Source organism: Gadus morhua, chromosome 18, assembly GCF_902167405.1.
Source record: "Gadus morhua chromosome 18, gadMor3.0, whole genome shotgun sequence".
Taxonomy (NCBI): Eukaryota; Metazoa; Chordata; class Actinopteri; order Gadiformes; family Gadidae; genus Gadus; species Gadus morhua.
In genome coordinates, this window is record NC_044065.1 from 100,025 (window position 1) to 112,747 (window position 12,723).

At 52.1% G+C, this 12,723-nt stretch overlaps 1 protein-coding gene across 1 annotated transcript in view; it reads left to right on the top strand.

The window, feature by feature from the left end:
• katnip (katanin interacting protein) overlaps positions 1-12,723 on the top strand; it is a 31,214-nt gene that overhangs the window by 5,858 nt on the left and 12,633 nt on the right. Inside the window, 11 exon segments of the mRNA XM_030340919.1 lie at positions 1,191-1,277; positions 1,448-1,694; positions 2,712-2,795; positions 5,855-5,976; positions 7,136-7,218; positions 7,350-7,446; positions 7,580-7,792; positions 8,177-8,314; positions 11,297-11,695; positions 11,697-11,762; positions 11,862-12,057. Of these exon segments, the coding sequence (XP_030196779.1) occupies positions 1,191-1,277; positions 1,448-1,694; positions 2,712-2,795; positions 5,855-5,976; positions 7,136-7,218; positions 7,350-7,446; positions 7,580-7,792; positions 8,177-8,314; positions 11,297-11,695; positions 11,697-11,762; positions 11,862-12,057 (1,732 nt within the window).

Genomic DNA, 12,723 nt, shown 5'->3' on the forward strand with positions numbered 1-12,723 from the left:
TCTGTTCTCCTGTCTGTTCTCCTGTCTGTTCTCCTGCCTGTTCTCCTGTCTGTTCTCCTCTCTGTTCTCCTGTCTGTTCTCCTGTCTGTTCTCCTCTCTGTTCTCCTGTCTGTTCTCCTCTCTGTTCTCCTCTCTGTTCTCCTGTCTGTTCTCCTGTCTGTTCTCCTGTCTGTTCTCCTGTCTGTTCTCCTGTCTGTTCTCCTGTCTGTTCTCCTGTCTGTTCTCCTGTCTGTTCTCCTGTCTGTTCTCCTGCCTGTTCTCCTGCCTGTTCTCTGTTCTCCTCTATGTTCTCCTGTCTGTTCTCCTCTATGTTCTCCTGTCTGTTCTCCTCTCTGTTCTCCTCTATGTTCTCCTGTCTGTTCTCCTGTCTGTTCTCCTGCCGGTTCTCCTGCCTGTTCTCCCTGTTCTCCTGTCTGTTCTCCTGTCTGTTCTCCTGCCTGTTCTCCTGCCTGTTCTCCTGTTCTCCTCTCTGTTCTCCACTCTGTTCTCCACTCTGTTCTCCACTCTGTTCTCTCCTCTCTGTTCTCCTCTCTGTTCTCCACTCTGTTCTCCTCTCTGTTCTCCTCTCTGTTCTCCTCTCTGTTCTCCTCTCTGTTCTCCACTCTGTTCTCCACTCTGTTCTCCACTCTGTTCTCCTCTCTGTTCTCCTGTCTGTTCTCCTGTCTGTTCTCCTGTCTGTTCTCCTGTCTGTTCTCCTCTCTGTTCTCCTGTCTGTTCTCCTGTCTGTTCTCCTGTCTGTTCTCCTGCCTGTTCTCCTGTCTGTTCTCCTGTCTGTTCTCCTGTCTGTTCTCCTGTCTGTTCTCCTCTCTTTCTCCTGTCTGTTCTCCTGTCGGTTCTCCTCTCTGTTATCCTGTCTGTTATCCTGTCTGTTCCCCTGTCTGTTCTCCTCTCTGTTCTCCTGTCTGTTCTCCTCTCTGTTCTCCTGTCTGTTCTCCTGCCTGTTCTCCTGTCTGTTCTCCTGTCTGTTCTCCTCTCTGTTCTCCTGTCTGTTCTCCTGTCTGTTCTCCTGTCTGTTCTCCTGTCTGTTCTCCTGCCTGTTCTCCTGTCTGTTCTCCTGTCTGTTCTCCTGTCTGTTCTCCTCTCTGTTCTCCTGTCTTTCCCTGCTGCGGCGGGGAGGGGAGGGCTTTGTGTCAGGTGCAGCTGACTGACTCCCCGTCTCATGTCTCTCTGAACCTCTGAACTCTGATCAGAGGTCCGGTCCGCGGTCCCCCATCGCGCCCCGCGGGCCCCTGGAGGTGGACAGCGAGAAGGTGCTCCTCAGCATGGAGGAGATGAAGGTGAGAGGCTGGAGGATCTCTACTCTATAGCCACAAATCATTTGTTATATCGTTGTTGTAGGAGTATATCTAAGTATTTGAAGAAGTATTCTTATTGGCAACGTGGGAAAGTGCCTTCTTCTGATCAGCGACGTGCCTGCGACCTCTGACCTCCGACCTCTGACCTCCAGGTACTGAGGCGGAGCCTGGAGGCCAGCGTCCGCGGCGGCAGCCGGGGCTCCGCGGGGGAGGAGTCGGAGGAGGAGTGGGTGGAGGAGCAGATGGAGAGGGAGGAGAGCACAGAGAGCCTGGAGGAGCTGGGGATGGCCTCCTCCACCTCCTCCTCCGCCCACCGGCAGCCCCAGCCCCGCCTCCCCAGAGACAGGCGCTGCGCCCCGGCCGAGCTCATAGTGCTGGACTTTGGCCCGCCGCTCAAAGGTCAGCGATCTGTTGGTGGTGATGGGTCTGCTGCCCGCCTCACCAGCACTGATCTGAGGACAGGTCAGGGTTAACCCTGACCTGATGGGTTAGGGTTAACCCTGACCTGATGGGTTATGGTCAGGGTTAACCCTAACCTGATGGGTTAGGGTTAACCCTGACCTGATGCAGTGTTTCCCACAGAAATTTTGGAGACTACGGGGGGGGGTATGGAGCGATTGTTGACAGGGGGGGGGGGGGGGGGGGGGGGGGGGGGGGGGGGGGGGGGGGGGGGGGGGGGGGGGGGGGGGGGGGGGGGGGGGGGGGATATGGCGATTGTTGACGGGGGGGGGGGGGGGGGTATGTGGCGATTTTTTTTTTTTCCCAATGAGAGCAACACGAACTTCGTCTGAGCAAAAAAAATAAATAAATAAAATAAATTATAATAATAATAATAATTCATGTGCACGCAGAGACTATGGCGGCCGAAATTAGACTATGGCGGGGCGCCATAGTCTCGTCAATGTGTGGGAAACACTGCCTGATGGGTAAGGGTTAACCCTGACCTGATGGGTTAGGGTCAGGGTCAGGTTTAACCCTAACCTGATGGGTTAGGGTTAAACCTGACCTGACGGGTTAGGGTTAGGGTCAGGGTTAACCCTAACCTGATGGGTTAGGGTCAGGGTTAACCCTAACCCATCAGGTCAGGGTTAACCCATATGGTCAGGGTTAACCCTGACCCTAACCCATAGGGTTAGGGTCATCAGGTTAGGGTTAACCCATCAGGTTGGGGTCAGGGTTAACCCTAACCTGATGGGTTAACCCTAACCCATCAGGTTAGGGTTAACCCTGCCCAGATGGGTTAGGGTTAGGGTTAAGTTGCCAGTTGCCCATCCCTGGGTTAGGGTTAACCCTAATCATATGGGTTAGGGTTAACCCTGAGCAGATTGGTTGGGGTTAACCCTGACTAGATTGGTTAGGGTCAGGGTTAGGGTTAGAAGGGTCAGGTTTAACACTAGAACTGGTGTTTGTTTCCAGGGCGTACGGTTGACTGCTCTCTTTCCGCCAAGAGGAGAGACAGCGTTGAGACTTCCCTCTCCACCAAGCAAAGGAACGCTCAAAGTAAGTCCGTAGCAATATCCCACAGAACAATATAATATACATACTGTATGTATGTCATATATAATATACATACTGTATCCATGTCATATAATATAATATACATACTGTATGCATGTCATATATAATATAATATACATACTGTATGTATGTCATGTATAATATAATATACATACTGTATCCATGTCATATATAATATACATACTGTATCCATGTCATATATAATATAATATACATACTGTATGTATGTCATATATAATATAATATACATACTGTATCCATGTCATATATAATATAATATACATACTGTATGTATGTCATATATAATATAATATACATACTGTATGCATGTCATATATAATATAATATACATACTGTATGTATGTCATGTATAATATAATATACATACTGTATGTATGTCATATATAATATAATATACATACTGTATGTATGTCATATATAATATAATATACATACTGTATGTATGTCATATATAATATAATATACATACTGTATGTATGTCATGTATAATATAATATACATACTGTATCCATGTCATATATAATATACATACTGTATCCATGTCATATATAATATAATATACATTACTGTATGTATGTCATATATAATATAATATACATACTGTATGCATGTCATATATAATATAATATACATACTGTATGTATGTCATATATAATATAATATACATACTGTATGTATGTCATATATAATATAATATACATACTGTATGTATGTCATATATAATATAATATACATACTGTATGTATGTCATATATAATATAATATACATACTGTATGTATGTCATATATAATATAATATACATACTGTATGTATGTCATGTATAATATAATATACATACTGTATCCATGTCATATATAATATACATACTGTATCCATGTCATATATAATATAATATACATACTGTATGTATGTCATGTATAATATAATATACATACTGTATCCATGTCATATATAATATACATACTGTATCCATGTCATATATAATATAATATACATACTGTATGTATGTCATATATAATATAATATACATACTGTATGCATGTCATATATAATATAATATACATACTGTATGTATGTCATATATAATATAATATACATACTGTATCTATGTCATATATAATATAATATACATACTGTATGTATGTCATATATAATATAATATACATACTGTATTTATGTCATATATAATATAATATACATACTGTATGCATGTCATATATAATATAATATACAAACTGTATGTAAGTCATATATAATATAATATAAAAACTGTATGTATGTCATATATAATATAATATACATACTGTATCCATGTCATATATAATATAATATACATACTGTATGCATGTCATATATAATATAATATACATACTGTATGTATGTCATATATAATATAATATACATACTGTATGTATGTCATATATAATATAATATACATACTGTATTTATGTCATATATAATATAACATACATACTGTATGCATGTCATATATAATATAATATACATACTGTATGCATGTCATATATAATATAATATACATACTCTCTCAGCACATGATCCAACCAACAGTATGTAGTCTTTCCAACTCAAAGATGTCTGCTTTGGTTTTCCCTGCGTGTTGCCCTCACTGCAGTGATCTGATCGGGGAACTTCTTTGGAACAGGGCTAAACTAACCCTTTCCTCGTCCTCATGGTTAGGGTTAACTTACCCCTTCCTCGTCCTCAGGGTTAGGGTTAACTTACCCCTTCCTCGTCCTCAGGGTTAGGGTTAACTTACCCCTTCCTCGTCCTCAGGGTTAGGGTTAACTAACCCGTTCCTCGTCCTCAGGGTTAGGGTTAACTAGCCCGTTCCTCGTCCTCAGGGTTAGGGTTAACTAACCCCGCTCCTCGTCCTCAGGGTCAGGGTTAACTTACCCCTTCCTCGTCCTCAGGGTTAGGGTTAACTAACCCGTTCCTCGTCCTCAGGGTTAGGGTTAACTAACCCGTTCCTCGTCCTCAGGGTTAGGGTTAACTAGCCCGTTCCTCGTCCTCAGGGTTAGGGTTAACTAACCCGCTCCTCGTCCTCAGGGTCAGGGTTAACTTACCCCTTCCTCGTCCTCAGGGTTAGGGTTAACTAACCCGTTCCTCGTCCTCAGGGTTAGGGTTAACTAGCCCGTTCCTCGTCCTCAGGGTTAGGGTTAACTAACCCGCTCCTCGTCCTCAGGGTCAGGGTTAACTTACCCCTTCCTCGTCCTCAGGGTTAGGGTTAACTTACCCCTTCCTCGTCCTCAGGGTTAGGGTTAACTTACCCCTTCCTCGTCCTCAGGGTTAGGGTTAACTAACCCGTTCCTCGTCCTCAGGGTTAGGCATAACTAGCCCGTTCCTCGTCCTCAGGGTTAGGGTTAACTAACCCGCTCCTCGTCCTCAGGGTCAGGGTTAACTTACCCCTTCCTCGTCCTCAGGGTTAGGGTTAACTAACCCGTTCCTCGTCCTCAGGGTTAGGGTTAACTAGCCCGTTCCTCGTCCTCAGGGTTAGGGTTAACTAACCCGCTCCTCGTCCTCAGGGTCAGGGTTAACTTACCCCTTCCTCGTCCTCAGGGTTAGGGTTAACTAACCCGTTCCTCGTCCTCAGGGTTAGGGTTAACTAACCCGTTCCTCGTCCTCAGGGTTAGGGTTAACTAGCCCGTTCCTTGTCCTCAGGGTTAGGGTTAACTAACCCGCTCCTCGTCCTCAGGGTCAGGGTTAACTTACCCCTTCCTCGTCCTCAGGGTTAGGGTTAACTAACCCGTTCCTCGTCCTCAGGGTTAGGGTTAACTAGCCCGTTCCTCGTCCTCAGGGTTAGGGTTAACTAACCCGCTCCTCGTCCTCAGGGTCAGGGTTAACTTACCCCTTCCTCGTCCTCAGGGTTAGGGTTAACTAACCCCTTCCTCGTCCTCAGGGTTAGGGTTAACTAACCCCTTCCTCGTCCTCAGGGTTAGGGTTAACTAACCTGTTCCTCGTCCTCAGGGTTAGGGTTAACTAACCTGTTCCTCGTCCCCAGGGCCTGCGTCCCCCCGCGGCGCCCCCTCCTACGTGGGCAGGAAGTCGTGCAGCGAGGGCCGCGACCCGGAGGACGCCGCCTGCCGCGTCTTCCAGGCCATTCAGCAGGAGAACAGCAACACGGTACTGCACTATGCTAACGCTAAAGCTACCCAACGCTAGCTACGGCTAACGCTCAGCCACTCTGCTGCACACAAAACCACCTGCTCTCTGAGCCGCTCTCTGAGCCGCTCTCTGAGCCGCTCTCTGAGCCGCTCTCTGAGCCGCTCTCTGCTCTCTGAGCCGCTTTCTGAACCGCTCTATGAGTCGCTCTCTGAGCCGCTCTCTGAGCCGCTCTATGAGCCGCTCTCTGAGCCGCTCTCTGAGCCGCTCTCTGAACCGCTCTCTGCTCTCTGAACCGCTCTCTGAACCGCTCTCGAACCGCTCTCTGCTCTCTGAGCCGCTCTCTGAGCCGCTCTCTGAGCCGCTCTCTGAGCCGCTCTCTGAGCCGCTCTCTGAGCCGCTCTCTGAGCCGCTCTCTGCTCTCTGAACCGCTCTCTGAACCGCTCTCTGAGCCTCTCTCTGAACCGCTCTCTGCACCGCTCTCTGAACCGCTCGCTGAACCGCTCTCTGAACCGCTCTCTGCTCTCTGAGCCGCTCTGAACCGCTCTCTCTCACCAAACAAGCCAACAACCGAATGCTCGTCTAACAGACCAATACGTATAATGAGTGACAGTAACTTTAGTTATTAAGTAAATTATTATTTACAATAATTTTCCCTAACCTGGTGGGCAGAGCTGACCCTAAGCAGGTGGGCGGAGCTGACCCTAAGCAGGTGGGCGGGGCTGACCCTAAGCAGGTGGGCGGGGCTGACCCTAAGCAGGTGGGCGGAGCTGACCCTAAGCAGGTGGGCGGGGCTGACCCTAAGCAGGTGGGCGGGGCTGACCCTAAGCAGGTGGGCGGAGCCGACCCTAAGCAGGTGGGCGGGGCTGACCCTAAGCAGGTGGGCGGGGCTGACCCTAAGCAGGTGGGCGGGGCTGACCCTGAGCAGGTGGGCGGGGCTGCACCAGGTGGGCGGGGCTGCACCAGGTGGGCGGGGCTGCACCAGGTGGGCGGGGCTGCTGGCTATAACCCTGGTTCTCTTCAGGGCTGCGGAGCGGCCTCCCTGGTGAAGGGATCGCTGGTTAACCCTAACCCTAACCCTCCCTGGTGAAGGGATCGCTGGTTAACCCTAACCCTAACCCTAACCCTCCCTGGTGAAGGGATCGCTGGTTAACCCTTACCCTAACCCTCCCTGGTGAAGGGATCGCTGGGCGCTCACACGCAGGACCGGGACCACAGCGGCGTTACCAAGGCGATGCAGAGGATAACGCTCATGGGCCCCAGGTAAGCACGCACACACACACACACACACACACACACACACACACACACACACACACACACACACACACACACACACACACACACACACACACACACACACACACACTACTCCAGTCTCCTCTGTCCTCAAGGCATCAGCAGCAGCTCCTGGAAGCTCTGGAGAACCTGGAGAAGAAGCCCTGCTTCAGCCCCGCCCCCCAGGCCGGCCTGGAGCTCAGGAGGCCAGCGGTGAGAGAGAGGGAGAGGGAGAGAGAGACAGGAGAGAGAGAGAGAGAGAGAGAGAGAGAGAGAGAGAGAGAGAGAGAGAGAGAGAGAGAGAGAGAGATGGTTTGTTTCAGTGTTGTGTGTTTACCCCCCACAGCCGAGGAGGCCCGCCTCTGCCGAGCCCCCCCCTGCTATCTACGTCACCATGGAGATCCTGTCTAACTGGGGCAACGCCCTACAGGTGGGGCTGACGGAGGTGGAGTTCTTCTGCCCCAGGAACAAGAAGCTGTACGTGTCCCCGCACGACCTCGACATCAGGAACGCCCACTCCCCCGGGAACCTGGCGGCGCTGGTCAACGGCAAGGCCAAGGTCAGCCGCTGCTCCTCCTCCTCATGCTCCTCCTCCTCCTCCTCCTCCTCATGCTCCTCCTCCTCCTCCTCCTCCTCCTCCTCATGCTCCTCCTCCTCCTGCTGCTGCTGCTCCTCCTCCTCCTCCTGCTGCTGCTGCTCCTCCTCCTCCTCCTCCTCATGCTCCTCCTCCTCCTCATGCTCCTCCTCCTCCTGCTGCTGCTGCTGCTCCTCCTGCTGCTGCTGCTGCTCCTCCTCCTCCTCCTCCTGCTCCTCCTCCTCCTCCCTCTGGGGGTGTAATAACAGTAGCCTCATCATAAAAGGTGTGTGTGTGTGTGTGTGTGTGTGTGTGCGCGCAGATGGGGGGCTGTAGTGGGGGGCTATAACATGTTTGTGGTCTCGACAGACCACCAGGGAGCGCCACATGTGGGCGTGTCCCTTCCACCCGCCCGTCCAACTCTACTTCATCGTCAGGAATGCCGAGCGAGCCCCGGACTTCGGGATCTCCCGCATCAAGATCTGGAACTACAACCTCAGCCTCAGCGTTCGTACTCACAACTCACTCAAGGTTTTCTGTGGATGATTTCGGGGATTCTTTGAGGATCTGGTTGACAAGCTGTTGAGATAATGTAACTTCAATATTAATATCAGTTACTGAGCAGAGAGGGCCCCAGGACAGAGGGGGGAGGGGCACTGGACGTTAAGGGGCCTACACACCGCCCAGACTCAAACCACCGGCCAGCTGCCTTACCCCACCACGCTGTGGCCTCTCGTCTGACCCGCAGAAAAGTTGCATTGAAATACACCGGGAAGGCTACTGCCGACTACACAGTGGCGTGTACGTTCTGCGCTTGAGTAAGATCCAGTCTCAGGGCGCTGCTCCCCCCCTCCCACCCAGCGCCCTGATTTGCTGGCTAGCCAGTCAGGTGAATGAGCATAAACAGCATCAGTGTGCTAGCAGCACACAGCCAATCAAGAGTAGGGATGTTAACCGATGACCGTTTGACCGATGGTTACCGTATCAACGTTAACCCATCAATCTTGTCTCTTGTCGGTTAATGTTGGGGGTCAGTGTGGGCTGTGGAGTGTGTTGGTTAATGTTGGGGGTCAGTGTGGGTTGGGGAGTGTGTTGGTTAATGTTGGGGGTCAGTGTGGTCTGTGGAGTGTGTTGGTTTCACTTCACACTAAAGATGATCAGATGAGGCGACTTATTGGAGGTTGGACGGACACCCCGTCTCCAGCCCACTGGTTCATTTCTCCTCAAGTCTTAATGATTCCTGCATGCGAGCGGCGGAGAATATGACCTCTATTATTATGGACAGTAGACTGAACGCTATAAGACTACAGTCAGCCATCTCATTCAAAGATCTTTTAGTGTGAAGTGAAAAAAATTATCCCTCACACTAAATGTTTCCGTCTCCTCCGTCCTAAACAAGCGCCGTCTCTTCAGAGCTGTCATGTTCTTAAATGAGCCGCGGCAATGTTTCAAATGAGCTCCTGACGCTGCCCTCTTCCGATTGGCCCCTGGGGAATCCCGCGCAGGGTCTCAACGAGGTCCATCAGACCATTGTGGGCGTTGGAGCCCGCTCTCTACGCACGGTCACCTGCAGTGAGCATGCCTGGTGGTTCGATTCAAACAGGTGGTGCCGCGGTTAGAGCCACTGCCTCCCACTCAGAGAGAGTGTGTGTGTGTGTGTGTGTGTGTGTGTGTGTGTGTGTGTGTGTGTGTGTGTGTTGTGTGTGTGTGTGTGTGTGTGTGTGTGTGTGTGTGTGTGTGTGTGTGTGTGTGTGTGTGTGTGAGAGTCGGAGGCAGAACGGGAGAGAGATGAGCAGAGTTACCAAATAGCAGCCGGCTGGCGCGGCTCAAAATGGCTGTTATTTCAAATAGCACATTATAATCTGATCGGTTAACCGGTTAATGAGGCTCGGTGGTCAGTCAAGAATATTTAACATTTTCGCCATCCCTCATCAAGAGCATCCGATGGCTCCACTCCTCCCCCCGCCAACGCTCCCAGACGTTGCGTGTTGAACCGGACCAGACAGCGTCCGCGCGGTTCCAAAGCTTCCATCACAGCTGAACACGCGCCACAGATCTGTTCCCCATCTCGTCCGAGTCTCCCCAAACGTTTCAGATGGCCAACGGTTGGGCCGGTGTGTAGCAGCCCTAAGCCCCAGGCTGCCTAATGTGGAGCACAGAGAGATTAGCCTCAGAGGGCTTAGTGTCGTTGAGAGAGAGCCGGCCCCTCGCCGCCCACTGCACCCTGGGACGGCCCTCTGCCCTCTGCCCACTACCACTCTGCCCACTGCCCTCTCACTGGATGGACCTTCAGCTGGTGAGGTGTGTGTGTGTGTGTGTGTGTGTGTGTGTGGTGTGTGTGTGTGTGTGTGTGTGTGTGTGTGTGTGTGTGTGTGTGTGTGTGTGTGTGTGTGTGTGTGTGTGTGTGTGTGTGTGTGAATCAGTCCACTGTGGTTTGGATTAGCGGTTGGCTAACTGAGTCTCAGAACAGGCATGAATGTATTTCCGTTAGCCTAGCTTGCTGTTAGCCTAGCTTCGTGGTAGCTTCGACTCCTTCCCGGTCTGCGTTGAGCGATATATCTTTACACTGGGCATGTGCTGGGTGCTTCTGGTGTGTTCGGCTAGGATTTCACTTTCAAATGACTCCCATTCTTTGGAGTGTGTGTGTGTGTGTGTGTGTGTGTGTGTGTGTGTGTGTGTGTGTGTGTGTGTGTGTGTGTGTGTGTGTGTGTGGTGTGTGTGTGTGTGTGTGTGTGTGTGTGTGTGTGTGTGTGTGTGTGTTTACAGCCTGCAAGGTTTTGTGTTTTTCTGAGTTGGCAGTTGGACTGTTGTTAGAGTAAACTGAATGTGAAACGAAAAGCATTGGTAAAGGTTAGGTTCCCCAGAGGGCCGTAGGTTCCCCCCTGAGGGCCGTAGGTTCCCCCCTGAGGGCCGTAGGTTCCCCCCTGAGGGCCGTAGGTTCCCCCCTGAGGGCCGTAGGTTCCCCTTAAGGTTGCTCCAGGTTGAGTTCAGGTGAAGGTTCCCCCAGGTTCAGGTGAAGTTTCCCGAAGGTTCAGGTGACAGTTCCCCCAGGTCCAGGTGAAGGTTCCCCCAGGTTCAGGTGACGGTTCCCCCAGGTTCAGGTGAAGGTTCAGGTGAAGGTTCCCCCCGGTTCAGGTGACGGTTCCCCCAGGTTCAGGTGAAGGTTCAGGTGAAGGTTCCCCCAGGTTCAGGTGACGGTTCCCCCAGGTTCAGGTGAAGGTTCAGGTGGAGGTTCCCCCAGGTTCAGGTGACGGTTCCCCCAGGTTCAGGTGACGGTTCCCCCAGGTTCAGGTGAAGGTTCAGGTGAAGGTTCCCCAGGTTCAGGTGACGGTTCCCCCAGGTTCAGGTGAAGGTTCAGGTGAAGGTTCCCCCAGGTTCAGGTGACGGTTCCCCCAGGTTCAGGTGACGGTTCCCCCAGGTTCAGGTGAAGGTTCCCCCAGGTTCAGGTGAAGGTTCCTTCAGTCTGAGTAAGGCGGTGTTCCTCTGCAGAACCTGGATGTGGGCGCCAGGCACGTGAAGCTCTACCTCAACAGCATGCTGGCGTACGACGGCGAGCTGGCCAAGGGCTGCGGCGACCAGGTGTTGGACTACAGCACCGCGGTGGACCTGATGCCCCCCCCGGCCCCCGCCACCAGCCCGGCGCCAGGGGGCAGCCCCCTGGGAAGGGGCAGCCCCCGGCGCCACGACGACCAGCGGGGCCCTGAGGGAGGGGGGGACGCGCAGGACGGAACGCAGATCGCCCCTCTCCCGCCCATCGTACCCTCCCCTCCACGCCACTCCCCCGCAGAGAAGGACCCCCGGGACCCCCTGGACCTCTCGGGGTCCGAGGGGCCTCTCTCACTCACTGTAGCCATGGCGACAGTCACCACCCAGCCCCCCCCCCTGCAGGGCGGGCCCCCAGTGGCTGCAGCCCCCCAGCAGGGCGGCGCCGGAGAGGGAGCGGCCTCTCTGGCTGGTGCCCCCATCAGGCCCCCCCCCCCTCGGGCCCCTCCCCCTCGGGCCCCTCCCCGTCCCCCTCTCCCACCCCCTCCCTGCTCCCGGAGCTGGCCTGTGACCCGGGCCGGGCGTGCCGGGCGGGGGACCGGGGGGGCGGCGCTCCGAGAACGGGTCTGGACCCCCCCGGGTGGGGACCTGTTGGGGGAGGGGGGGCGCAGGGCCGACCGGCCCCGTCAGCGGGAGGCGGAGCTCGGCCCGTGGCGCTAGCCCCGCCCCCACCCGGCAGACGGAGGAGCAACAGGGAGGCGATGCAGGTACCCCCCCCCCCCCGGCGCTCCTCTGAGTGGGTTCTCTAGTTAGGGTCAGGGTTCTCTAGTTAGGGTCAGGGTTCTCTAGTTAGGGGCAGGGTTCTCTAGTTAGGGTTAGGGTTCTCTAGTTAGGGTCAGGGTTCTCTAGTTAGGGTTAGGGTTCTCTAGTTAGGGGCAGGGTTCTCTAGTTAGGGTTAGGGCTTTGACTTCGAACTTCGTGATTCGAATATAATTCGAATATCAAGAAAAAAAATCAAAATTCGAACGAATATTAGGCAGCCCTTAATATTCGAACCTGTTATGGGCAGGCCAAGAGGGAGAGACGTCGGAGAACCCATGCAGTCTATTCATAATATTCTAATGACCACGGAAGAGGCAGTGAATGAAGTATTGATTAGACAGCGATTTATTAGAAACATAATAAACCGTTGGAACACGCAAGACCGGTAACCACAGCAACGCCTGTAAACAAACCTCGCAAAGCCCAATCCAGGGCTGAATCCGAATACTCATACTTATAGTATGCATTTTGTAGTACGCCACAAATATAGCTCGTCCGAATGCTCAGTGTGCATTGTGTAGTACGGAAAACGTTTCCGAATGCGTACTACCGCCACAGTATACAACGGTAGGTCACTACGTTACCAGACTACGAGTCTGGTAACGAACGAA